At 39.2% G+C, this 25,168-nt stretch overlaps 1 protein-coding gene across 1 annotated transcript; it reads left to right on the top strand.

The window, feature by feature from the left end:
- The first annotated feature begins 170 nt into the window (after positions 1-170).
- On the top strand, positions 171-24,929 carry trappc10 (trafficking protein particle complex subunit 10). The gene is made up of 23 exons (XM_027163331.2): positions 171-385; positions 2,393-2,474; positions 7,039-7,174; positions 8,165-8,361; positions 9,496-9,691; positions 10,046-10,157; positions 10,433-10,680; positions 12,337-12,483; positions 12,973-13,087; positions 14,531-14,607; positions 14,823-14,914; positions 15,157-15,297; positions 17,457-17,569; positions 17,679-18,214; positions 19,060-19,201; positions 19,909-20,067; positions 20,184-20,413; positions 20,505-20,605; positions 20,980-21,106; positions 21,207-21,371; positions 21,841-22,021; positions 22,113-22,307; positions 22,719-24,929. Exons 1-23 carry the CDS (start codon positions 325-327, stop codon positions 22,964-22,966), a joined length of 3,801 nt encoding a protein of 1,266 aa, XP_027019132.2. The 5' UTR covers positions 171-324; the 3' UTR covers positions 22,967-24,929.
- The last annotated feature ends 239 nt before the right edge of the window (positions 24,930-25,168 follow it).

Here is a 25,168-nt window from a genome sequence, read left to right as displayed (position 1 = left end):
CAAAATTTTTACTTTAGTACAGCTTCTCTGACGTTTTAAACCTCTGAATATTTTGCAAAAACGATTTCTTTGTCTTGTTCTTTTTGTCCTTGGGGTATGCAAACTTTTGAGCTCATCCAAACCAACCATGTTTTGTCCCAGACTCCAACTTCCGCTGTTCACGTTCACGAGGACCGGAAGTCGTCGTCGCGTCAGCAAATAGGGAAATGGAGAGGAAAGGGGGCCTTAGCGATACCTTAGCGTACTGCAGTTATTAGCGCTCAATTTGTTTGATTTGCCGAATGGACATTTTCATGGTGGACTAAATGTTCCATTCCAGAAGTCATGGAGTCCCATGAAGAAAAGCCCATCATTTACACGATGGAGAATAAACCCATAGTGACATGTGAGTGTCGGCTTTCTCGCTTGTTATTAGCACGTTAGCACGGTAGCTTGGCCAATTAGCTTTATGCTACTGTGCGCGAGCGTTGCGGTGTCCACTGCAGAACTAGCCTTCAATCCGTTTAACGATAGATTCCGATTTTAACAGCTTTATCACACCGGTTTATTTCATTCTGTGCGAATTTTTCAACTCGCGTCCGAACAAGCAGTATCGTCTAAAATGAATTAAAATAGAAAAATACCATTTAACATGTATAGCATACGGTGTTCAGGGGCGAAATGACATGTTAGCATTAAGCTAGTTACTGTATATTTTTTTTTATTAATATTTAAGATATAAACCCTTTCAGGTTCTTAATATATATATAATATATATTACAGGAATGCCAGTGGGTGGAGATTATTTAAAGGCTGCACTGACATATGATATGTTAGCTGTACTATATATTCCATCTGTAACCTTGTATTGATGAATAGTTCGGACTCCTGAATGAATAATTACATTTTATTAGTCTGAAGTTATGAATTGCATGTACGGTTACACAAGAGATGTGTTGGCTGAATAATCAATCAAGCCCTAATGGAAGGGAAAACGTTGACGTGCTGAACATGCTAATGTGGTACTGTAGAGAGACGGGGAAAATATCTCAAATGAAAGTTCAAAACCTGTCCTGTGAGCTTGAACTCACAGTTTATGCTTTTGGTTGCATTTACTAATCTATTATAGCTAGATTCTGGCATAAATCTGACTTCTGTCAAAGGGTTGGATATTTTTTTGCACAGTTTCATCATTGCTGTTTTAATCTTAATCTTAATCTTATTTTCTGGTCTGATTTCTGGTGTCCTGACTCGCATCTAAACAGTAATATCCAATTTTCCTGTTAACTCTGATGTCAATGTTGAGTGAAGATTGGTTGGTTCCGTATCCCTCGTTTGGTGTTTAAACATCAGTGAAATCTTTACGCTTGATGTCTCATCAATCTCTGAGTGGTGACTACCCTTTAAAAAACTACAGGGTCACTTACCGACACCAGGCCAAGTAAGTTAAAGCAAATTCAAAGAGTATAAATACTACACTACACTTGGTGGAAACAAGTGAGAATACTAGTAAAAACTAGTTTCCAGACTAGTGCATTTTGATCTGGAACGATCTAATATCATTCAGACATGGGTCAGTACTTGTGTACGTGTGAAATGGCTACGGACTATGTTTTAATTAATGATTGAATTGGTGATACGTGGTGTCCTTATTCACATGCTGATTAAATGCTATATCACAATAACCTTTCACTGAATTTCACTGCATTGTGTATTATCTGTCAGGGTTTTCAAAATGTTATCTAGTGAACCAAATGGAAGAATGGCTTTATTTGTGATCGAATGAGACACATGCAAGACTGTCTAAAATAAAAAAATTTAGTTGATAGCTGTCCTTATGCTGCCTCCCAAATGGGACAGATTTTATCCAATGCGCAGAAACACTGTCAAAAAAAGTCCTACAATGAAACCATCTTCTGAATGGAGTACAAGTGTAGTGATGATGATCCTGTTTTTGCCTTAATTATTGCAGTATCAGCTAACTAAATATGATGTATGTACATGCATTTGTATTATAAGTTCCAATTATTTACTAAAGGTGTGGTATTCACCCTTTATGCTGGGGTGTGTGTGTGTTCATTGTATGTCAAGCCCCAAACATGTTCTTTCAGTTTGATGTCTTACACAACTATATATTTTAGAAGTCCATGGTTTCATTTAGAAACACATGACTATGCATGTACACCAGTTCCTGTCACTGTTGCAGTAAGTGCTGATATGAAAGTGATGTGAGAGTGTGTGTGTGTGAGAGAGAGAGAGAGAGAAAAGGGCTGCTTAATGTTAAAGAGTGTTTCAGTGTCAACAGATAAAGCATGTGAATATATTAATATAAAACCGCAGCAACCACTGTGTATAGCAGTTTGAATAGTGTTTATAGAGTAATGTGTGATGTATGTTTCTTCATGATGTATAGGTGCTGGGGACCAAAACCTCTTAACTGCTCTTTATAGCCTGCTGGCACAGCAGCTTTCCCGGGAGCCTATGGAGTGGAGAAGGCAAGTCTTTCCATGAATCATCTTTAGAGAACTGTCTAATTGTAGAATCATTGTTGTGCAGTAAGATTGTAACGCTTTAAAATAAGAGTTTTAAAATGTATTATTTAACCCTCATTAGTTCATATATGTATTTACACGTTTGGAGTTGCAGCTATTTTTTTAGATTTATTCCCTGTTTTCCTGTTATAATAACACTGCATTAGTGTCATGGTGAAATAGGATTGGTACATGTTGTTCCAGCGAAGGAAAATCTTGATGTTAATTTATAGAAAGACATTCTACACAATTGTGTGCTTCAAACTAGGGCTGTGTATTGGCAAGAATCTGGCGATACGATACATATCACGATACGGGGTTGCGATACAATATGTTGCGATACATTGTGATACATTGCGATATTGTAAGCAAGGCGATATATTGGGATATTTCTTATTTTAATTATAGGATAAAGTTTTAGGGAAGCTGTCAAGAACACCACCATATGCAAACCTTAGCAAAAATTTTTCTTATTTAACCAGAACACAGTGGGAACTGCATTTGCATTAATTAGCCCCTGTAACATTCAATATGATTAAACCACTTTATGTGCAGCATGAATAAAGGGGGGAAAATAAAGTGCTTGCAGGATTTCTCAAATGTATTAAATGTGTTAAATGTGTTAAATGTATTAAATGTTAGCTGTTATAAACAGACCATATATATTTTTAGACCCTGCCTTTAAAGCTTCACGGTTTCAGTTTACAATTGTAGCATGCAGTGTCCTAACATTTTGATCTGAACAAAAGAATTATATCTGCTTAATATCAATGAAAAAATAAAGTGCTTGCAGGATTCCTAAAGAAAACAAAACAAATATAAATACAATATTTACAGATGTAAACTTGGATTTTACAGGTTTCTTTGATTTGTATTTATATTTGTCTTTTTATTTAATGTCAAGGTTTTTCTGAAGAAAGATATGCTGGTCAATATGCTCAGATGTCAGGGCACTTCTATGCGCATCTTCACATATATAGCGAACTATTTTAACATTAACATTAGTAGCGTGCCGTCATGCTGGTACTGTACTTTGTAACGAGTGGAGTGGTGCAACCCCTTTAAGAGCAATGTGCCGTTGCTTTATTACTGTTATACTAATTGGATGTGTGCATGTGCAAAAGTGTGCACGCTTCAGTTATAACACCACATGTGTGTGGAAGTCTGATGCTGCAACCGATATTCTTTTATTTTCATTTTCTCATACTAATGGGTATTTTTGTTTTAGTAACATGTTATTACAGAGGTTTTTCATGTGTAAGGAGGAATAAACCGTTGTGAGTGAAATGTTTGTGAGTTCTCCGTCCTCATTTTCGCGGGCCTAACCTTGAGGAGCTATCCTAAATCTCCATTAACGTGTTACTTCCTGTCACTGTTTAAGTTCAGAGATAAGAGGACTGCGATCTAGCGGTTGGGATATAAATGGAACAAAATTAAACTGCCATGAATCTGTATATATTTTTTTTATAAATATTGATATTTTGTTTTTGAGAATTGATACAATATCGCCAAACAAAATATTGCGATACTCACGTGTATCGATATTTTCTTACACCCCTACTTCAAACTGTGTGGCATCAGTTTTGGTGAAGTTCTATATATGAAGCTGTGATTATCAGGTGTCCACAAAATCTTGGCCATATACTTCCAGCTCCAGGCAATACAAGGAGGAGCTTATTTTTGGACATCTATTTTTTTTAAAACTCTTATTAGTGCATAGAGTCAGTAGCAGGGAAGATCTGTCAAATACATCCAATCTTTACGATATACAATGAATATCAAATATTTATTAAGTCTAATATTTATGTTGATAAAAAGCTTACATGTGCTTGTAAAGATCATGATAGTTTTTAGTGTTTTTTTTTGTTTGTTTTTGTTGTCGTTTTTTTTATGATGACTATTTTAGAAGAGTGACAATTTTGATAATCAATATACCTATGGGATATATTGAGTGGTAGATGGTGTTGATTGTTTCTTTGTTGATTGTATTTTGCTCTTTGTGTGCTGTCTATAATATAATCAGCCAGTGACCTTGCACTTCTCTGAAGAGGAAAATAATTATAAAGCGTTAGATCAGGGGTGTCAAACTCAAATTCACAGTGGGCCAAAATATAAAACTGAGATAAAGTCATGGGCCAAACTGAATATTTACTGAAAAATTAACTGCAATTAACTGATCTGTAATGCTCAACCTTTTTCACATGGAAACAAACTTTAGCTTTGCTTAAACACAGGATTTGGAACAACTCCTGAGTTCTTTCCCGAGTCAATAACTCCAGAGCTAAACGCTGTTACTACACAAAACGCGGTTGTATCTGCCTCTCTACATTACTACGATAGAAAAGAGGTGTTACTTGTGTAGTAAAAGCGTTTAGTTCAGGATTTATTGACTCGGAAAACTCCAATCTGTGAATATGCGCCAACTTCCTGCTCCTTCTGTTCTCCCCAGCGCTGGAAAGCTGATCCTATATTAACACGTCCTACTTCTTGCATTATCGTAAACCTTTTTCGCTTTCTTTCTTTGTTTTTATCCTCCATGTCAATGCTAAAACCGCTTTCTGCTGATGTCACACATGCGCACTGAACATTCTCTCTGCCCATATTGACAAGCCCCGCCCCTTTCTGCTCATTGGCTACACGTTTGTTTTGATTTTTGTTTATCATCAGCCCGACTCAGTTTTCTGAAGCATTTCTCAAAAATCGGAGACCCTGTCTTTAACGACTGTCAACAGAGAATGAGGGGCGCTTGCTGTTCGTGACTACGTGTCAATACAGTGACAAGGCATTCTGGGATTTGTAGTGTTAGCGGAGCACGCGGCTAGCCAGCTGTAATGCACATTTGATATGATCTTGCGGGCCAAATATAATTACACCCCGCGGGCCAGAGTTTGACACCCCTGCATTAGAGCCACAGTTCTCAAAGTGTGGGGTGCACCACCCTAGTGGGGAACAAAGACATGACAGGTGTAGCACAATGAACGCCATATTCTTCATTAATGCTTTCTTTATTGAAAATAAAGCTCATACACTCAACTACAAACAAACAAATAGGTCATTAATGCATGTAAATTAAAACATCAATTATGGTACCAGGATGAAAAAGTGGCTCCATAGTGCACAAATGACGGTTTGATGTTAGCATGTTAATTGCAGCAGAACGATGCAAACAAACCTCATGTGTGAGACCCATGTGTGTTTTGTGTCTTAAACCGCTTGCAGCTGATAGCGTGAGACCCAACAAATTAAGAAGACATTTAGAGACAGCACACCCCAGTCACATCAATAAGCCACTCGACTTCATTTAAAGAAAACTGGCTGAATCAGGAGGCTCATGTCGAATGTGCAATGGACACACTGTGTCATTCACAGGGAAGTGCTAATGTCAAGGCGGCTCAGCCCTAAATTAAACAATGTTTTGATGACTCCACCCTGCGGCTGAGGTTTACAATTCAGAGACTGAGTGAATTCTGGCGTGGAGTGGAAAGGGAGAATCCTCTAAGTGGACAGAGGGCTGTGAGCATTCTTCTTCCCTTTGCCACATCTTATCTCTGTGACATGGGCTTTTCAGCTGTTGCTTCACTAAAAACAAACACATCTTTCAATTCATGTACAATGTTCATGTACAGCAGAGTGGCAGTATCAAGCCAAAGAAAAGATGCACGAGAGGCTCCTTACAGCCATTAATGCAGTGATAGGAGTCTAATATTGACTTGTACATTTGTGCTTGACTTGTTCATCGTTCTTGCCAAATGCATTTGCTCGTTTGTGCACAGACTACAAAGTGATAACTTCACTTATATTTTTCTCTATTTTTAAACTTGATGCTATTAAATAAATTCAATATTTTAAACCAAGTATTTCCTTACTATTTTTGGGGTGATGGGTAGGGCTTGAAAATCCACCCTCTGCAAATTGGTGAATGGCAGAAAAAGTTTTTGAACCACTCCATTAGAGCAAAGAATTTCTTGCTATAAATAAAGCTTAAAAGTTAAAAGATAAGTCAAGGACACATCTCAAAATGTAGCCTGCTCATATTGAGAACTCGCTCATCACTATGTGCTGACAAACACTAATTTTATGCTCCAAATGGAAGTTACCTTTAAAGCATTCTTTAAAGTGCTATAAAACTTTTGTTACCTTAACAGAATGAGCAGCAGAAATTCTGTTTAAGTAGAAACTCTTAACTGTGCAGTTCTTTTTGACACTCCCTTTCTTTTGTATGCTAAATAGCTCTAACATTCTTAGATAACCTTCCCCTTTTGCCCCAAAGCCATTGCTGATTTTAAGACTCTGTTAAGCAGAGCAGCTCAAACTGGGTACACTTTCCATTTCTCAGCTATGTGCCATTTAGGCTTCATCTCCTGTGAAAGAATAGTAAGCTATCCACTGTAACACTAGAATCCTCACAGGAAAGGTCACTCCAGGCTAGCACATGAGATGTATGCTTGTGTATAGAGAACTATTAGTATGAACAGACATTGGTGCGGTGGTTTGACTTGTCACTGTGTACCATTGTCATTTCCCACAGGTCTTATGGCCGAGCACCGAAGATGATTCACCTAGAAGCCAACTTTGTTCAGTTTAAAGATGAGCTGCTTCCTAAAGAGGGGAACAAAGCTCTCCTCACGTTCCCTTTCCTGCATATCTACTGGACTGACTGTTGTGTAAGTCTTAGTCTGAGCCAAACATCATTTAGGAGCGTTCTCAGTAATACAGACAAAATATCACATGGTTATTTAAATCCTAATTTTAAACTTTCAACCTTGGTCTTCTTTGTGAAAACCTGTTCGTTGGTTGGTATTTCTGAAGAGCCCTGTAAGAGAAATGTATTTAAATAAATTAAGTAATAATACATAAATGGAAATTTATTTAAGGCAGTATATGTCCAGTGGGAAATATCAGAAATGGACCTGACCTTAAAAAAATCACCTCCAGCATTCTGATACTCCTGACAAGAGCTGATGAAAATGTGATGAAAGTTAGTGTCCCTGTGATCACAGAAGCTCGGTGATTTGTAAAATATTTGCCTATTTTTCCTACATACATGTGTACACTCTACTTTTTTTTTAATCTAAAACCTGACTAATCTATTAGCTTTCCCGTTTATTATTATTGTGTTATTATTGACATCCTATATTGCTTTATTGTCATTTTAATAGGATTCATTTCAGTGTGTTATCAGTATTATATCCCACAAAGCTTGAGTAATCATCAGTGATTGTGAAATTCCATATTATATTAATAATAGTCATTTTATACAATCAGGTCTTGAATTATTGGCAGCTGTGTTAAATCTGGGCAAAAAAGACAATATTTAAGTCAATTACAGAAGAAAACATTTTTGTTACATATGAACAATATAGAACTGAAGTATGCTCCCATTTATATTTTATGTCCCTTGCATCAGTACATATTTACATTTCAGGTAAGTCATCCTAAAACTCATGGGTAAAAATAAAATATAAATGGGGAAATGCTTAAGTTACATTTTATTTATAGGAATTTGTTGGATTCAGTTGTTGTCATGTGGTTTTGATAAAAAAATATTTCATTTAGATAAGGTTTAGATTTTCACATTTATTAGTCTGAGATTATGCTAATTACCCCAAAAATGTGTTTTCTTATATTATTGGTCTGTCTTTTCCATGCATCAGGACACTGAGACGTATAAAGCCTCGGTGAAGGAGGACATGCAGCGATGGCAGAGTGTCCTGAAGCTACATGGCTCAACCGACTGGCTCATTGTGGTTGTGGAAAGTGACAATAAGAAGAAGAACAAGACCAACATCCTGCCACGCACCTCCATCATGGACAAGATCCGCAACGACTTCTGCAACAAGCAGAGTGACAGGTGAGGACTGCTCAGCAGCAGCTGCAGCCCAGTCTAAAAGCCTGTTCGCTTAAAGCTGGGGTTCAGACTGCCGTCCTTGTTTTTTTTTTTAGATGTAAATGAGTGCTGCTGTGATGGGATTTGGTTTGTGCTATCTGATATACACAGCACTGTTGATTATATATCTTAGCACTGTGCTAATTTAGAAAGGCTTTACTGGCAGGCCCTATTTCAGTCCTGTGACTCCATGACAGAGCTTCTCTTTAAAGCCATGACTCATGTATGATTTTTATCGGAGAAGTTCTCGGGTTGTTGGTCAGAAGTATAAGTGGTACAGTCTGCTGCATAATAATGTATTTTATTAATGGCCCAAGGTGTTGCATAAGAAATATGTGTAATTTACAACCGTTTTCTCAGATGGGGACAGGTTTTGCTTGTTTATGATCGAGTTGCACTGAAGATGATTATTTCTCTCCCTCTTCAAACAGGATTGCTTATTGTGCAGTTGAGCTTCATGCTGTAGCACGTTTATGTGTCATTAACTGAATCTTACCTCATAGGGTTTTAATCAAGCATATACTTTAGTCTTTAATGTTATTTAAGTTATTCATAAAATAGCCTATTCAAGTAGAATAAATAGCATTTAAAATGTCATTTAAACTAGTAAGGTTGCTTGTAAATTGATCATGTACATCGTTTCACTTTTTATGATGGCACAAAGCCTTTCAGCAAAAAGCCTTTCAGATGTGACACAATCAGCAGATTTGCCACGATGGGAAATGCTTTCCTCAGTGTTTCCACCAGAGAAATGGAATTCTTCCTGTTACTCGCAGTTTATTCTGTTATTACAGCAGTTCAACTTAATGAGCATGGCATTCTGATTTATCTATCTATTTATTTGTTTGTTTGTTTATTAAGTGTGATATAAATATGGTAAACTCCCTTTTTATAGAAAAAATGAAACTCATCCAGTCATAAAAGCAAATTGAATGCCATACTTTCAGGCAACATGTTTAAGTGCAGTATGTCCTGGGCAACACCATATAGCATGAAGACGATTAAATTGATATCGAATTATTAGGAGACAATGGAGCTACATTTTTCATATTTCGTTTTAACATTTTTCATATTTCGTTCTTATGCTGTCTCTCTCAGGTGTGTTGCTCTGTTGGATCCCCTGAAAGAGTCATCTCGCTCTCAGGAGTCATGGAACTCCTTCCTGGCGAAGCTGCGCACTCTGCTTCTCATGTCCTTTACCAAGAACCTGGGTCGATTCGAGGATGACATGCGCACTCTGCGGGAGAAACGCACAGAACCTGGCTGGAGCTTCTGCGACTACTTCATGGTCCAGGTACATCTTTGTCATGTCTGTTAATTTTCACAATTACCCTTGAATTTGAATTGGTAGATGGATGTAACATTCATATGCATGACATTTGTTTATTATACCTATACTATGCATTTATGTCACATAAAACTTAGATGGTAAAAATACAAATTTGGTTTTCTAAGCAGAAAAAGATCTGCTACTCTTTCTCTCCTCTCACCGATTTTTCTGGAAGTGACTGCTAATTAATCCTGTGAGGTCTCACTTATATTATACTCCTCAAAATAAAATTGCTCTCTTAGTCATGTTTTTTTCAACTATCACATTATACATACAAGGATGAGTCATGTGTGATGTCTGTGGGTTTTTCTATGGTAGGAAGAGCTGGCATTTGTGTTTGAGATGCTTCAGCAGTATGAGGACGCACTGGTCCAGTATGACGAGTTGGATGCCCTCTTCACCCAGTATGTCCTTAATTTTGGCGCTGGAGGTACAGTCTCTTTTGCACACCCACTAAACATGTATTCACAATAGTCTTTAATGGAAACTGAAATAAGAAGTTGAAGTAAAGCCTGACTACTAGTAAAAGACACTTTCTCAGTTTTAGAAGAAATATGTTGATTAAAACTAATACATGCATACATACGTACGTATATATAATTAGGCCTAGTATTTCAGTGTACATTGAATTTTTTTTTATTTAATCAGTATCAGATTTATTTAATCATATGCTGAATTAAAATTATTTTATTGCATGATGATCAGATGGGGCCAACTGGCTAGGCTCGTTTTGCCAGCCTGTGCGGAACTGGAACGGGCTGCTCCTTCGCAGACCTATAGATATGGAGAAGAGGGAGCTAATCCAGCGTGGCGAAGCTAGCCTGCTAGACCTGCGCAGCTACCTGTTCTCTCGCCAATGCACACTGCTTATCTTCCTGCAGAGGCCCTGGGAGGTCACACAGAGAGCCCTGGAGCTGCTTCACAACTGTGTTCAGGAGCTCCGTCTACTTGAGGTTGTTGTTTTCGTGTGTATAAAATACACTTAGTGGTTTTATCAGATATACCTACCACAGCTGTTGCGAAGCTCATTGCCTTTGAATCACCATTAGGTTAATGTTATTTGGTTAATAGATGGCCATGATGAGCAGAGCAGTGACACTGACACTGACATTGTGCTTGTAAAAGTGTACAGTGGTGTGAAAAAGTGTTTGCCCCCTTCCTGATTTTATTTATTTATTTATTTTGCATGTTTGTCACACTTTAATGTTTCAGATCATCAAACAAATTTAAATATTAGTCAAAGATAACACAAGTAAACATAACAGGCAGTTTTTATTATTAAGGGAAAACAATCCAAACCTACATGGCCCTGTGTTAATACTGTGCGATAACGTGCAATGAGTCTGTTACAGCGCTGTGGAGGAATTTTGGTCCACTCATCTTTGCAGAATTGTTGTAATTCAGCCACATTGGAGGGTTTTCGAGCACGAACCGCCTTTTTAAGGTCATGCCACAGCATCTCAATAGGATTCAGGTCAGGACTTTGACTCGGCCACTCCAAAGTCTTCTTTTTGTTTTTCTTTAGCCATTCAGAGGTGGACTTGCTGGAATGTTTTGGATCATCGTCCTTCTGGCAGAACCCAAGTTTGTTTAAGCTTGAGGTCATGAACAGATGACTGCACTTTTTCCTGCAGGATTTTTTGGTAGACAGCAAAATTCATGGTTCCATTTATCACAGCAAGTCTTCCAGGTCCTGAAGCAGCAAAACAGCCTCAGACCATCACACTACCACCACCATATTTTAGTGTTGGTATGATGTTTGTTTTCTGAAATGCACTGTTAATTTTATACCAGATGTAATGGTTCAACTTTGTCTCGTCAGTCCACAATTTTTCCCAAATGTCTTGGGCATCATCAAGATGTTTTCTGGAAAATCTGAGATGAGTCTTTTTGCTTAGCAGCAGTTTTCGTCTTGGAACTCTGCCATGCAAGCCATTTTTGCCCAGTCTCTTTCTTATGGTGGAGTCATGAACACTGAAATTAACTGAGGCAAGTGAGGCCTGCAGTTCTTTGAATGTTGTTATGGGGTCTTGTGACATCTTAGGTGAGTCGTCGATGCGCTCTTGGGGTAATTTTGGTCGGACAGCCACTCCTGGGAAGGTTGGGCAACACTTTTTCACACAGGGCCATGTGGGTTTGGATTTTGATTTCCTTCATTTAAAAATTGCATGTTATGTTTACTTGTGTCATCTTTGACTAATATTTAAATTTGTTTGATCATCTGAAACATTAAAGTATGAAAAACATGCAAAAAAGACAATACATCATCAGGAAAGGGGCAAACACTTTTTCACACCACCTTATATGGCTCAGTTGGGGTTTTTAGCACATCTAATTAGGATGAGAACAATCAATCTAAAATATCCAGGCAGTAGTCATGTGAATTTCCTGTGTGAACCTGAGGAATATCCACCACCCAATATCTGATCAGCTGTAGTACATTGATAGTTTATTTCCATTAATAGAAGAAAAGAAGCTGTATAATATTTTGACGATAGGTATACATCATAAAATGACAAATCAGTGTGTGTTATACTGTGTTTGTAATAAAAATGTTCAATATTTTTATATGGGCTTGGCTCTGATGTGCTGTTGTTGCTGTTTTGCAGGTGTCCGTACTACAGGGGGCTCTGGATTGCTGGGTTTTCCTCAGTTGCCTGGAGGTGCTGCACAGGATTGAGGGCTGCTGTGATCGCACTCAGCTGGAGGCTAACTTCTCCCACACTGTGGGCCTCTGGACTTATGCTACTGAGAAGGTATCACACTTCACCCATTCTGTTTGATGCTTTGACAAACACACAGTGAAGAACCGTGCTAACAAAATCTGACTTTTTGAGAGAACTATTGAAAAGATACTATGGTGAATACACATTGGCTTGTCTATCTAGCACCTCATATTTAAAATGAAAGGAAGCCATGGTTTTAAATAGAGCCACTCAGCAACTGCAGAGAATTTGCTTGTAGTGAGGAAACTTACTAAAGCTATATTGATGGTTAATGTTTTAAAGCAAGATCTACAAACTAGGTTTATGTTCATGTTTAAGTTCTGTTGTCAGGTGTACTCCATCTGCTTCATAATTTTTATATACACAATGTTTGATTTTACTTTCGTGGTGTGCTACAGTAGATAAACATGGTATGATGAGGGAAACATACAACCAAGAGTTTTCATGTTGTGTGATATGTAAAGACACTCACAGGTTGAGTAGACTGAGTTTTTATCATGTTTGTTTGACCTCTCTCAGCTGAAGTCTCTGGGCTGTTTGTGTGGTTTGGTGTCCGAGAATGGGCCCAACTCTGAGGAGCTGAACCGCACTGTTGACCTCCTTGCAGGCCTTGGCACAGAGAGACCAGAGACAGGTATGTCATGAACGGAATAAAACTGCTTAAGTTCTTTTATATATCAAAAGGGGCATATTCATGACTTTACATCAATATGCACAGTTGGTTGAGTCAGTTGCCCCTTATTCCACATGACAATCAACCAAGACAAGTTTGCTGTCTTGTTTGTCGTCTTTAGTTTTGCTACAGGGTAATGTTGCTAAAAAAATGTGTATCACCCATACTGGGAATACCAGTTTTGCCTAATACAGGCTGTGTATGATTACATTGCATCAGGTTGTACATTACCTCAAACACACATACTTATGTGGTTTCTGATGCTGTATCATATAAATACCTGTTATGTATATCATGTAAATGTTTACAACAGAGAGCATGTGTGAACCAAAAGTTGAATTGTACTTTGGATATGATTCAGATTTAAAAAATTAAAAAAACAAATAAATAATACAAAAGTAAATAATGTCCAGACTTATATCCAAAAGGTAATGTGAGACGTGTTTTTCAGGGTGAGGGTGGAATGATTTATAGATGCAGTCTACACAGTGTAAAACTGATAGCTGTAAAATGATGTACAGTATTTTCCGCACTATAAGGCGCACCTAAAAGCCTTAAATTTTCTCAAAAATCTGCAATGCACCTAATAATCCGGTGCGCCTAATGTGTGCACTGAGTTACAAAAATCTGTGGGACTTGTGGGACATGTCCTCGGTAAGCGCTCCGCTTGATTGACTGTCGGACCATTTCCCGCTGATACAGGGACATAATACGTACACTACGTACGCTGGCAGTGATAAACCAATCAGAGAACATTACGTAATACGTACAGTACGTATGCTTATCTCCACCACGCCTCCGGTAGGTATACTACCGGTACGTTGCAAAACATTTGTTTCTTCCTAACCATTATGCGCTCCACACTCCAGTCCAGTAGATGGAGGTAAATGCACCTTAAGTTGGTTTGCCATCCGCCAGTACAAATCAGATGCTTACGAGGCACAATTGAAACTACAGGCTATCAGTTACGCGGTTGTAAATGGGAATAGAGCAGCTGAAAGTATTCAACATCAATTAATCTATGGTTCGGAAGTGGAGGAAGCAAGAAAATTAACTGCGCCAAGTTAAGAAGACACAGTAGATGAGGACTTTGATGGATTTGTGTGAGAAGATTGATTAAAAAATAATGTGTGTATTGTTAAATAGTAGAATAAAGTTCAACCAAACTCACTGTTTTGCTTCCGTTACCTTTTTTGTGGACCGTATGTTTTACCATGAGCCTTATAATACGGTGCGCCTTATGTATGGGTTAAGTACAGAAATAGAGCCCGTAATTGAGACAACACCTTATGGTGCGGAAAATACTGTAAATTCAATTATTGGTCAGATTATTCCTTTTAAAAGTTGGTAGTCTATAATAGTGCATGTTAGTTGATGATCTAACGCGTTATGATTGTCTTTTAGCTAACAGTCTTCAGAGCCCATATAAAAAACTTAAAGAAGCCTTATCATCAGTGGAATCCTTTGAGAAACACTACCTGGTAAGAACAGATCTGCTGTTAACTGTAATGTCTCTATGTTGAAATAAGTCATGCTGGCCACCTATATGCAAATCCTAATTCAACCCAAATTCTAAATATGATTAAAAACACAGCCTCGAATATTTCTTTATTCCATCTAGTTCTTACAAACTGCTCTGATTCATCTTCCTCCCTCCATAAACACCTTATTTATACCTCTGTATCTTTCTGACTAGGAGTTGTCCCATGCTGCTCTGGAAATGTACAGAGCCATTGGGAGGTTGCGGTCAGCTCGACTGGTGGGAAAGAGCCTGGCTGAGTTCTACATGTGAGTGTTTTTGAGACAGCTGGTGTCTGAATTTTTCCTATAATTGTTAGTGTAACAGAATCTTTGTGTGTACAGAAGGACTATAAGAATTATTGTTGGGGATTAAATTTCATTTAAGAGATCTGTAATTAGCTGTTACATTAGGATACCATTGTTTAAGTACATATGCACACAGGTAAATATGCACAGAATTACTGAAAGCTTGTGTGTGTGTGTGGGTGTGTTTGTGTACATGTAAATAGGAGGAAAGGTGATGCCCAGACAGCAAAGACCTTCCTGCAGGACTCTTTGAAGTCATACACGGCAGAAGCCTGGAGTTTGCCTCTCACACACACGCGCAAACAAATCGCAGAGTGTCAGAAACAGCTCCAGCAGACAGAGGAGTATCCTTAACTAAGCCCCAAAACCCTCAGCACAATATCAGTTTCTCGCTTTCAATTTCCTTTATAAATATACTTTATTAGTAACAGTTATTCCAGAAATAAGGCACAAGATTTAGCAAGTGTTTGCATAGTGAAGTGTTTATATACACTCTACCAGTGAAACCTTTTAAACATTAATTAAAACTTGCTTAGCTTGAAGAAATAAATAATAGGTATTAATTTCAATATGTACACTGTTTCAAGAGACAAATTGCTTTAAGCAATTTAGCATAAGCCTTAACTAGAATGCTGCTGAGAAAATAAATCTAAAGTCTTCAAAAATGAACGAAATATAATGCCTTAAGTATATATATCTATATTTGTATCTGTATATGTATGTTACTGTTTACATACAGTGCTCAGCGTAAATGAGTACACCCCCTTTAAAAAGCAACATTTTAAACAATATCTCAATGAACACAAAACAATTGTCCAAAATTTTGACAAGACTAAGTTTAATATAACATCTGTTAAACTTATAACATGAAAGTAAAGTTAATATTTTCATTTAAAATACCCATTTTTCAGTTTAACTCAAATTAGGGTGATGCAAAAATGAGTACACCCCACTGAAAGTGTCTGGAAGAAAGCAAAATTTTTTAAATAAAAAATATTTTAATAATTTAACAAGAATTCAACCACAGGTGAGTCTAATTATTCGTTACACAGGTGTCCAGCAGACAGTGGACTATAAAAGGGTGTTCGGCTACATCCCATTTCATGCTGTCAGCAATGGGACCACATGGAAGAGAAATGTCACAAGACCTAAGAAAGAAAATAATTTCTCTACACCAGAAAGGTGAAGGCTACAAGAAGATCAGCAAAGCTTTACTTATCAGTCAGAATTCTGTAGCAAAAGTGGTACAAAAATGTCAAAAAAATGGAACTGCAACCATCTCACAGAGACATCCAGGTCGTCCACAGAAGTTAACCCCTGGAGAGGAGAGTCTTTTGATGAGAAGGGTTGAAGAAATTCAGCATGCAAGTTCAGTGCAGTTATCTAAAGAAGTAGAAGGCCAAACTGGGAAGACTATTTTCTGTGACACAATACGGCATACACTGCCCAGGAATGCCATGCATGGGTGCCGTCCACGAAAGAAACCTCTCCTGAAGGCCAGGCACAAAATAGCCCACCTAGAGCTTGCCAAGCCCATGCTGACAAAGATGAAGACTACTGGGACTCTATACTCTGGAGTGATGAGACAAAGATAAATGTTTTTGGAACCTATGGCTTCAAAACTGTATGGTGTCGCAAAGGTGAGGAATACAAAGAAAAATGCATGGTGCCTACAGTGAAACATGGTGGTGGTAGTATCCTTATGTGGGGCAGCATGAGTGCTGCTGGTGTCAGGGAGCTACATTTCATTGATGGCATCATGAATTCACAGATGTACCACTCTATACTGAAAGAGAAGACCACTACCATCACTCCGTGACCTTGGTCGTCATGACCTTTTCCAACATGAGAAATCCTAAACACACATCTAAGGCCACTGTTGGATTTCTGAAGAATAACAGGGTAAAAGTGATTCAGTGGCCAAGTATGTCTCTTGATCTGAACCCAATCGAACACCTATGGGGTATTCTGAAGAGAAAAGTTGAGCATCACTCTCCATCCAGCATCCAATCTCTAAAAGAGGTCATTCTTGAAGAATGGAAAAAGATGGATGTTGCAAAATGTCGCCAGCTTGTCCATTCCATGCCTAGAAGACTTTGTGCTGTCATTAACAATCATGGAGGCCATACAAAACACTAGATGTAGTCTACTTCTTGTGGGGTGTACTCATTTTTGCATCACCCTAATTAGAGTTAAAATGAATAATGTGTATTTTAAATTAAATTATTAACTTTACTTTCATGTTATATACTAAACAGATGTTATAATAAACTTAGTCTTGTCAAATTTGGACATTTGTTTTGTGTTCATTGAGATATTGTTTAAAATGTTGCTTTTGAAATGGGGTGTACTCATTTATGCTGAGCACTGTACACCTGTATGAGCACTTGTGTATAAAGACGTTTGACTGGTATGTCTGTGTAAATTAAATAAGCATTGGCAACTTTGCCATCACCCTATATAGATTGTTGGTTTGATTTGGTTCCTTAACTCTCTGTACTAGCTACTTGCAGACAAGTGCTTTGCTGGCTAGTGATACAAACCTGACAGATGAGGAGAGAAAGCACTTCTGCCAGGAGATCCTCACCTTTGCTAACAAGGCTCCAGAGGGCAAAGGTCAGAAGTTTGGCATTGGATCATAATGCGAATCTTGTAGTAAATTACAGTAGCTGTTTTGTGTCCTTGCTTGAATGACTTGATTGAACCATTCTTTCTTTCTGTTCAGACCAACAAGTAGCCCTGAGCATGACTGCGTTTGCTCAGCTGCGAGAGCTGAAGTTTCAGCCAGCATCTGCAACAGTGCACGTTGGTGCATCCCTGCAGTTGGAGCTGCGTCTGTGCAGCCTAATGCCTGTTTCCGTTCAGCTGGAGCAGCTGGCAGCCAGCATCCACTTTATGGGGGAACGACCAGGAACACGTTCTGGCCCTGCAGGCACCCAGCGGCGCCCCGGTCTCAGTCCAGATGGCACCATTTCTTTCCCTGCTGTGAGTCCTTCTGGTGGTGCATTGCCAGGAACAGGCATGCCTGCTCTGGAACTTAATGAACTACAGGACCGTAGTCCCTCCGACAACATGCTCAACTCCACTAGTGTTGTCTGCAAGAATGCACACTTGCTGCTGCGTGGCAATGAGGGTTCTTCCCCCTTGGATGCGCACAGCACTGTAGGCTCTGCCTTTACTATAGAGGACGGAACGCAGGTGCTGAAGACCAATAATGTGACTTTGTTGCCAGGCAACAACAGCATCATCTTCACAGCACTGGTGAGAGAGGCTTTGCATGGTTACAGGAAAATATGGATAACAATTACTTTGTCAACATCTTAAAGGAAACCTAGTTAACAGCAAGTAGAGTGGCTGCACTACAATCTTACTAAAAAACTAAATCTAACATTAAAATACAAATACAGCATTATCATATTATCATTACAATAATACAGCATTGTGAAGAAAAGATTTCGAAGAAGTATTTGTCTTAAAAAAACTACCGTGTTGATGAAGTACCCCTCATACACTGATGTGAAACTAAACAGCATGTTGTTTAAGCTTAATGTGTGCATGATTATTTTTCTCATGGTCAGTCTAAGAGGTATCTTGTGCTCGGCACTGTTGCCACTTTCAACTCTGCAGTGTCTTGCATTTAAACATTGTAGAAAGCAGTCACACATACATTAAACTTAAGCAAGCTTTATATAATCCTATACTGAGATAGCTATTAACATTTTAGCAGCTCAAGGTATACATTAACACCTTAATTACGCTTTAATTACGCTTTAATATAAATATATCAGTTAACATTCCTGTGTTTTGGGGATTTTAGTTTTGTGGTTTTGTTTTGTGTTTTCAGCTCTATTCAGATTTGTGTTTATATACTTATTTTGTGTTTTCAAACTTTCAAAATTGTAATTTTTGGTTCTGTGGATATTGTTGTGACAAATCTGTTTGTGACTGTTGAAAAGCCAAATTTCAAAGTCATTGAAACTACGCACAGGCATATGATGCAGCAATAACTCTACAATCAGTTTGTAAGCAACACTACAACGGTCTTCTTCCTGAAACCTTTTAGCATCAAACCATACACTTTCATGTTCTGTTTTTTTCTCACTCAGAGCACAAAACCTGGCACCTATACGTTGCGACAGTTGTGTGCTACAGTGGGCTGTGTGCAGTTTGTCCTGCCTCACATTTACCCCATAGTGAAATATGAGGTTTACTCCCAGGAGCCTCAGCTGACCATTGAACCCCTCACAGGTCAGTCTGCCTTCAGTCATTCTGCTGTAGATTATTTTATAATTTTATACACACACACACACACACACACACACACACACACACACACACACACACACAGGAGCTTTAAATTCTCATAATTGAATAGATTAACTCTACTCTCTAGATGAACTCTCTTCACTAGCTTACAGGTTTTTTTTTGTTGTTGGTTTTTTTTTTTAAATACACACGTATATATATATATATATTTTTTGTTTGGTTGGGGTTTTTTTCAGTTAGATACTGATGTGAGACAGTATTAACAATGAAATCACATGTAATATTTAATGTGAATTTATTGGATTAAAATAAAAAATAAATTCCTCATTTTGTTTAGCTAGCTCACCTCAATGACACACCGGCTACCAGCCACCCCATCTTTTCAGTGAGAAAAGTTTATCCCAATATGTCACTTTTAACTAATAAAAATGTGATTGTTGCCAAATTGCTGTGGTGTAAAAGGAATGAAATACTTTGTGGTGATGCCGAGAAAGAAAAAATGGGTGATTGCAGTACCACCACCTTGCTTTGGGCCAAGTCTAACCACCCTTGTTATGTAGCTTTCATTTGGTCTCTTCAAAGTTTGTTCATTAGGTTCTAAAGTAACCATCCTAGTTTGTTTTTTTAAATAGGGAATTCTACAACCAGGAGATCCCTCATGCCTCATTCTATATGTTTTTGTTTTGCAGAGAGCCTGCTGGCTGGGCTTCCTCAGAGGGTGAAGTTTACCATTCTAACAGGCCACTACGAAGTTAAGAAGGGTGACGCTCTGCAGCTGAGTAACACCGACTCCATGCCTATTCTGCACTCCTCCTCCTGCTCTGCCCGTATTCTCTCTGGCACTGGAGGTGATGGGGCAAAGCTCAAACACAGTTATCAAATGATACGTGTTTGTTGTCCTCTATGCTTTCTCTATTCTGTATATTGCTGTCAACTATTTATTTATTTTTCTCTCTTTCCACAGAGCTGGTGGGAGAGGCTGCTCTATCCATCCAGTCCTCAGAGAAGGTAACAAGCATCTCTTTGCCTCTCACTCCACCATACCACACACTGGAGTTCCAGCTAGAGGTGCTGTGCCATATCCCATTATCACCAGCGCGGGTTGAAAGTGAGCGCCTCACCAACGGTGAAATCCGTCACCGCCCAAAGAGCCGCACCCGCTTCAACAGTGGCATGGCCTGCGTCGACCAGAAGGTCTGGTGACAGTAAATAAATTACCTTTTTTTTTTTTTTGCATGAAGAGTCGCTTTAAAATGTAAATTTATTTATTTTATTTTTTTTTCAGGTCTCCATTGACTGTCCGTGGTCTATATATTCCATCCTCATATCTCTCACCTTCTACACCCCCTTCAGAGCCAAACACTCACTACTGTCAGCAGGGAAAAGGTTTGTAATATTAGGCTGTACATTTTTATCATGTTTGTTAATCACATTAGAACATAATGTAAAATTACATGCTGATCTAAGTTCTCCCCGATTACTCAGATATATAACCTTGTAACACTGCAGCTGTTGTAGTTCAATTCCTTTTCTGGTATCATGAAACATGTTGCTGAGCTAAAGATAATTTCTCAGTGATTACTGTTACTTGGAGAACACAATTCCGCAGTAAATAGGGGGAAATATCCCCTATTTCTAAACTTTACTAGCCACCCTTTACTCATGGAAATAATAAAGGCAAAAATAATATACCATAATCATTTTTACAAATTGGAACACTTTTCTGATGGCAGTGTTGAAATCATCTTATGATCCCACAGGAAGTACATCCAGGTGTGCCTTGAAAACGTATCGAACACAAACTTTTGTCTTGCTAATCAGACCCTGTCAGAGCATCAGCACACACCTTTACTGGAGCTCCTCTCTCTCAACGCTAAAACACATCAGGTGAGTCGACACATTCTCCCCTACTCAAATTGTTCTGCAAACCTTGTTTGTTCTGAGTGAGTCGTTACAATTGGAGTGATCTCGTCTCCTTTATATGAAGGTGGTGTACAGTAAGCAGAGTGTGTATAGTCTGTGGGAGGTGAAGTGGACCACTGAGCCGCTGCCATGTCTGCAGTGCGTGTTTTCTGCCAGCTTTTCTCCTGCCGACGCTCCTGACACAGCGCTCAAACCCTACAGCTATGAGTTCCAGTTGGAGAGAGTCTCAGTGAGGACATGGCACATGCGCAAACACACACACACACACACACACACACACACACACACACACATTTTGTAAGGTATACTTCTGACTTTTTCTGCCAACTCAGTTTGCTATGTAGCCTCAAATTTATTAGCAGCTAATGCTTACCACAAAACACATACACAACAATAGTATGCAAAATATTACATTTGTGTATTTGTGTGTCGCCAGCATTGTTAGCAATAGCATGGAACATTATCATCAAACTAACACTTTCATGGTTCCAATAGTTTTAAAAACTGTTCTGTTTAATCTCATTTAAATTGTGGTCATGTAAATAATTTGTTGCTCGTATTGCAACAAAATGGATGGATTCCCAAAAACCATCCATTTGTTGTTTTTTTGGTTAAAATAATCTGTTTCTCTGTAGTTCTAATGTTTCACACATTTTTAGATAGAAGTGTTGTTAAATGATGTTCTCTTCATTCCCCAGACACTATACAGTGTGAAGGCAGACATCCAGCCTACGGTGGGGGAGCAACAATGCCGCGCTGGCACCCTCTGTCGGCTAGAAGTATCAGTCACACGTCTGATCGAGCCAAGTGAGGCAGAGGGAGAGGACGAGGAGTTAATTGAGAACGAAGGTCTCCGCACGGCCAAGCTCATGTATGAGGGTAAGACCTGAACATGTAAAAGAAACTAGCCTGTTATAGAGAGGTGTGTGGGATATTTTAATGGTACAAGTGTGTGGTATCTTTGTTTCAGTGGTGGATAACAGCAGTAACTGGGCTGTGTGTGGGAAGAGTTCAGGGTTAGTGTCCATGCCCGTGGCTGCCATGGCAACGCACAAAGTACAGATGGAGGTCATGCCTCTGTTTGCAGGCAAGCTGCCCTTCCCCAGCATCAGAGTCTTCAAATACCTGCCCCACAGTGCACAACCCACGAGCCAACCTGACACAGGTAACACACACACTGTTTCTCTGTCTTTTCTGCTAATGCCCTCTCTAACTCACTGTCTTTCAAGTAGACTCTTTCTGCTTCACTAGACAGTTGATGAGTTACTATTTTAGGCACTTTTTAATAAGAGGCACTGCAAGTAAAACATAATCAACGGCAGACCACTGTGGTGAGCGATAAAGAAAATGTTTTAAATGTGCTTAAATAGGAAAAACAACTTTTTGTCATAATGGCAATTTTTTTTTCTATGACAGCATACCCCATCATGATGTGTCCCACCAGGGCTCTGTCCCAAATCACTTAACATGCACCTTGCAGTATGATTTAATCGTAGTGACACCAGTGGTGTACAGTATATTTACATACAGTATATTATTTCTATATGTTAAACCCCTCTCTTTTCTTTCCTCGTAGATTCATGCCTAGAGAACGACAACCTCTCTCTTCTGGACAAGGGTCTGGAGGAGCAGGGAGACACGGCCAGTCTGCGAAGCCGAGGAAGCATTCACTCTGTGGGCAGCAATGAACAGCAGCAGAGGGCTCTTCCCATGCCCCGGCTCGAGCCCTTCAGTCCGGGCCAAGTGTTCAACTCCAGCCAGGCACAACAGGTTCTAGTGCTGCCCAGCACAGATGACCATATACTTGAGGTCAATGTCACATGACACCCATGTAAGGCCCTGCCCCACCTGGTCCTGGACCCTGCTTTTTGTGATCTTATTGGACAGGAGATGGGGGACGAGGGGGGCTCAGGTATAGGGCGGTCCTGATCTGTGTACTCAGTGGGTGGGCAATGGGTGTTGGCCTGGCCTGAATACAGAAACACTAACCAATGGCAGGAGCCTGAGAATCAATCTACTATCTAATGGTTTTTGTCTCATTTCTTTATTGCTTTCTCATCTCCTCAGTCACTTTCTCTATGACTCAGTGGTCACTCAGCCCCAGTTTAGCTTCCTGCAGGGGAAGTCTTCAAAACTACCATGACAGAGTCATACTAGCTGAGACACAAATGTGCACACAACAAATACACATTGACCTCTGTGGAAGGGTTGGCAGGTATTGTGATTAGTAAAATGGAAATACACGTGTATCCATTGCAAGAATTTATTTTTTATTTTTTTTTGTTGTTGTTTACTGTGTCTGACCCCAGGCTCTCATGCATGTGTTTGCTCTGAAACATGAACTTTGAGAAATGAGGTGAGAGTGGGAGGAGACAAGTACTGCTGATTTACTGATTAAGATTATCTGCTCAATTCGGCTGCTTCAATCAAGCTTGCTGATGTGTGTGTATGTATGTGTGTGTCCTGCTAAACAGAAGTGCAGTCCCCTTGCCCTGTATGAACTGTTAAAGACATCCATATTACTGTGAGATATATAACGGGCACAGACCTGTTCGGAGTTGAAGTTGACTTCATGTAAGCATGAGTCACTAACTCTGAAGCGAGTACTTGATAACTTATTTTTCCTGTTTTTTCTTCAGATTAGGCTGACATCTCAGAGAAACCATACTGTATTTCCTTTACACTGCATCCGTGCTTGCAAGTGGCAAAATGTCAGACAGCAAGTTATCTATGATGCAGCAAAGAAGCAAATGGAAGTAAATTCTTTGAACCAATCCGTCTGGTGCCCTCATCGGAACTCTAAAACCGTGTGACAGCAGTAACAACCACTGCACACCCACAAGAGAGAAGCCTGGAGCAACAATAGCAACTTACTAACACACTGCATGCTTGACTGGGGAGTTTGTGATGCCCTCCTGTTTTTCAACCTAAAGACACGGCTGCGTATCATTAATGGTTTGCACATAGTACTGGGGCATTGTTTTGCATCATGCGGTTTGTTGCTGTGCCAATCCAATATAATTCTTTGCACATTCAAGCTACAGCTCAAGATGGCTTGCAGCATTGAACCCTTTCAGGAGTTGAGTTTTTCCCAGATGCTAGACTGACACAGTTCCAAATGACACTATGAACAATAAATCATTTGTTTACATGACATTCCAGTAGCACGTGTATGAGAAACACTCCTGTAACAGGTTGAGCGGTGGAAACCAGTTGTAGATTCAGAAATCTCTGCACAGAATTATAGTGACTAAATATTAAACAGACAAGTGAGGATGATCAGCATTTATCCTCATGTCATGGAGTCTGTACACCCATTTCATTTTCTGATGGTCTGATGAAGCAGGGAGGTAATGGTTATAACTTAATAGATATAATGCTGAGTATTCATGTTTTGTTTTAGGGTTTTGTGCACTAATGGTAATGAAAGGCCTGTGACGGCTGAAAGCCTGAGGCTGTACTTGTAATAGCTGGACACACTTTAGAGTGCACTAACAGAGTATGTCGGATAATTATCACCAGCTAGTGATGGATGGGGTGTGGGGGTGGGGGAGTATTATGTTCAAGACTTTTAGCACTTGTTCGTGAGCAGCCAAATGAGTGTGTGTTGTGTGCTTTCTGGTTGAAGTATTTGGTTCTGTTGCTGTAAGCAAACATTTGGGAGAGTACAAATTACAAAGAAGCAGACTTGTCATGTCTTTGCTTGTATATGTATGCGTCATTGCAGATCCTCTGATTTTCATGGCTAGCACAGTATTTATTCTATGAATAAATCCTTTCTTCTGTCTCAGATGAGTTGAATTAATCAGGGGTCACGTCTTTAACAGTAAGAGAGTGATCAGTCTGCCTCTCTCCCATCAACTGTATGATCAGATGGGTGTCAGGAAGCTGAACTGTGAACCATTACTCTTACACACTTCATACACAAGGGAGCCTGTTTGCCTCCCACTTCAGCAGATGGACTGTGGGATTACATCATGTGAATCAGTGGGTCAGCCAACAATGTCAAATATTCACAAGCTGTTT

Source organism: Tachysurus fulvidraco, chromosome 2, assembly GCF_022655615.1.
Source record: "Tachysurus fulvidraco isolate hzauxx_2018 chromosome 2, HZAU_PFXX_2.0, whole genome shotgun sequence".
NCBI classification, from domain to species: Eukaryota; Metazoa; Chordata; class Actinopteri; order Siluriformes; family Bagridae; genus Tachysurus; species Tachysurus fulvidraco.
Note: the sequence above shows the minus strand (reverse complement) of the source record. Positions and strands in the feature narration are given on the sequence as shown.

Bases quoted from the DNA above. Each gene is read 5' to 3' on its own strand.
- trappc10 (XM_027163331.2), top strand. From the start codon at position 325: ATGGAGTCCCATGAAGAAAAGCCCATCATTTACACGATGGAGAATAAA. The intron at 10,681-12,336 runs GTTGTTGTTTTC...GCTGTTTTGCAG, and splicing joins AGGAGCTCCGTCTACTTGAG to GTGTCCGTACTACAGGGGGC. The intron at 21,107-21,206 runs GTGAGTCGACAC...CTTTATATGAAG, and splicing joins TCAACGCTAAAACACATCAG to GTGGTGTACAGTAAGCAGAG.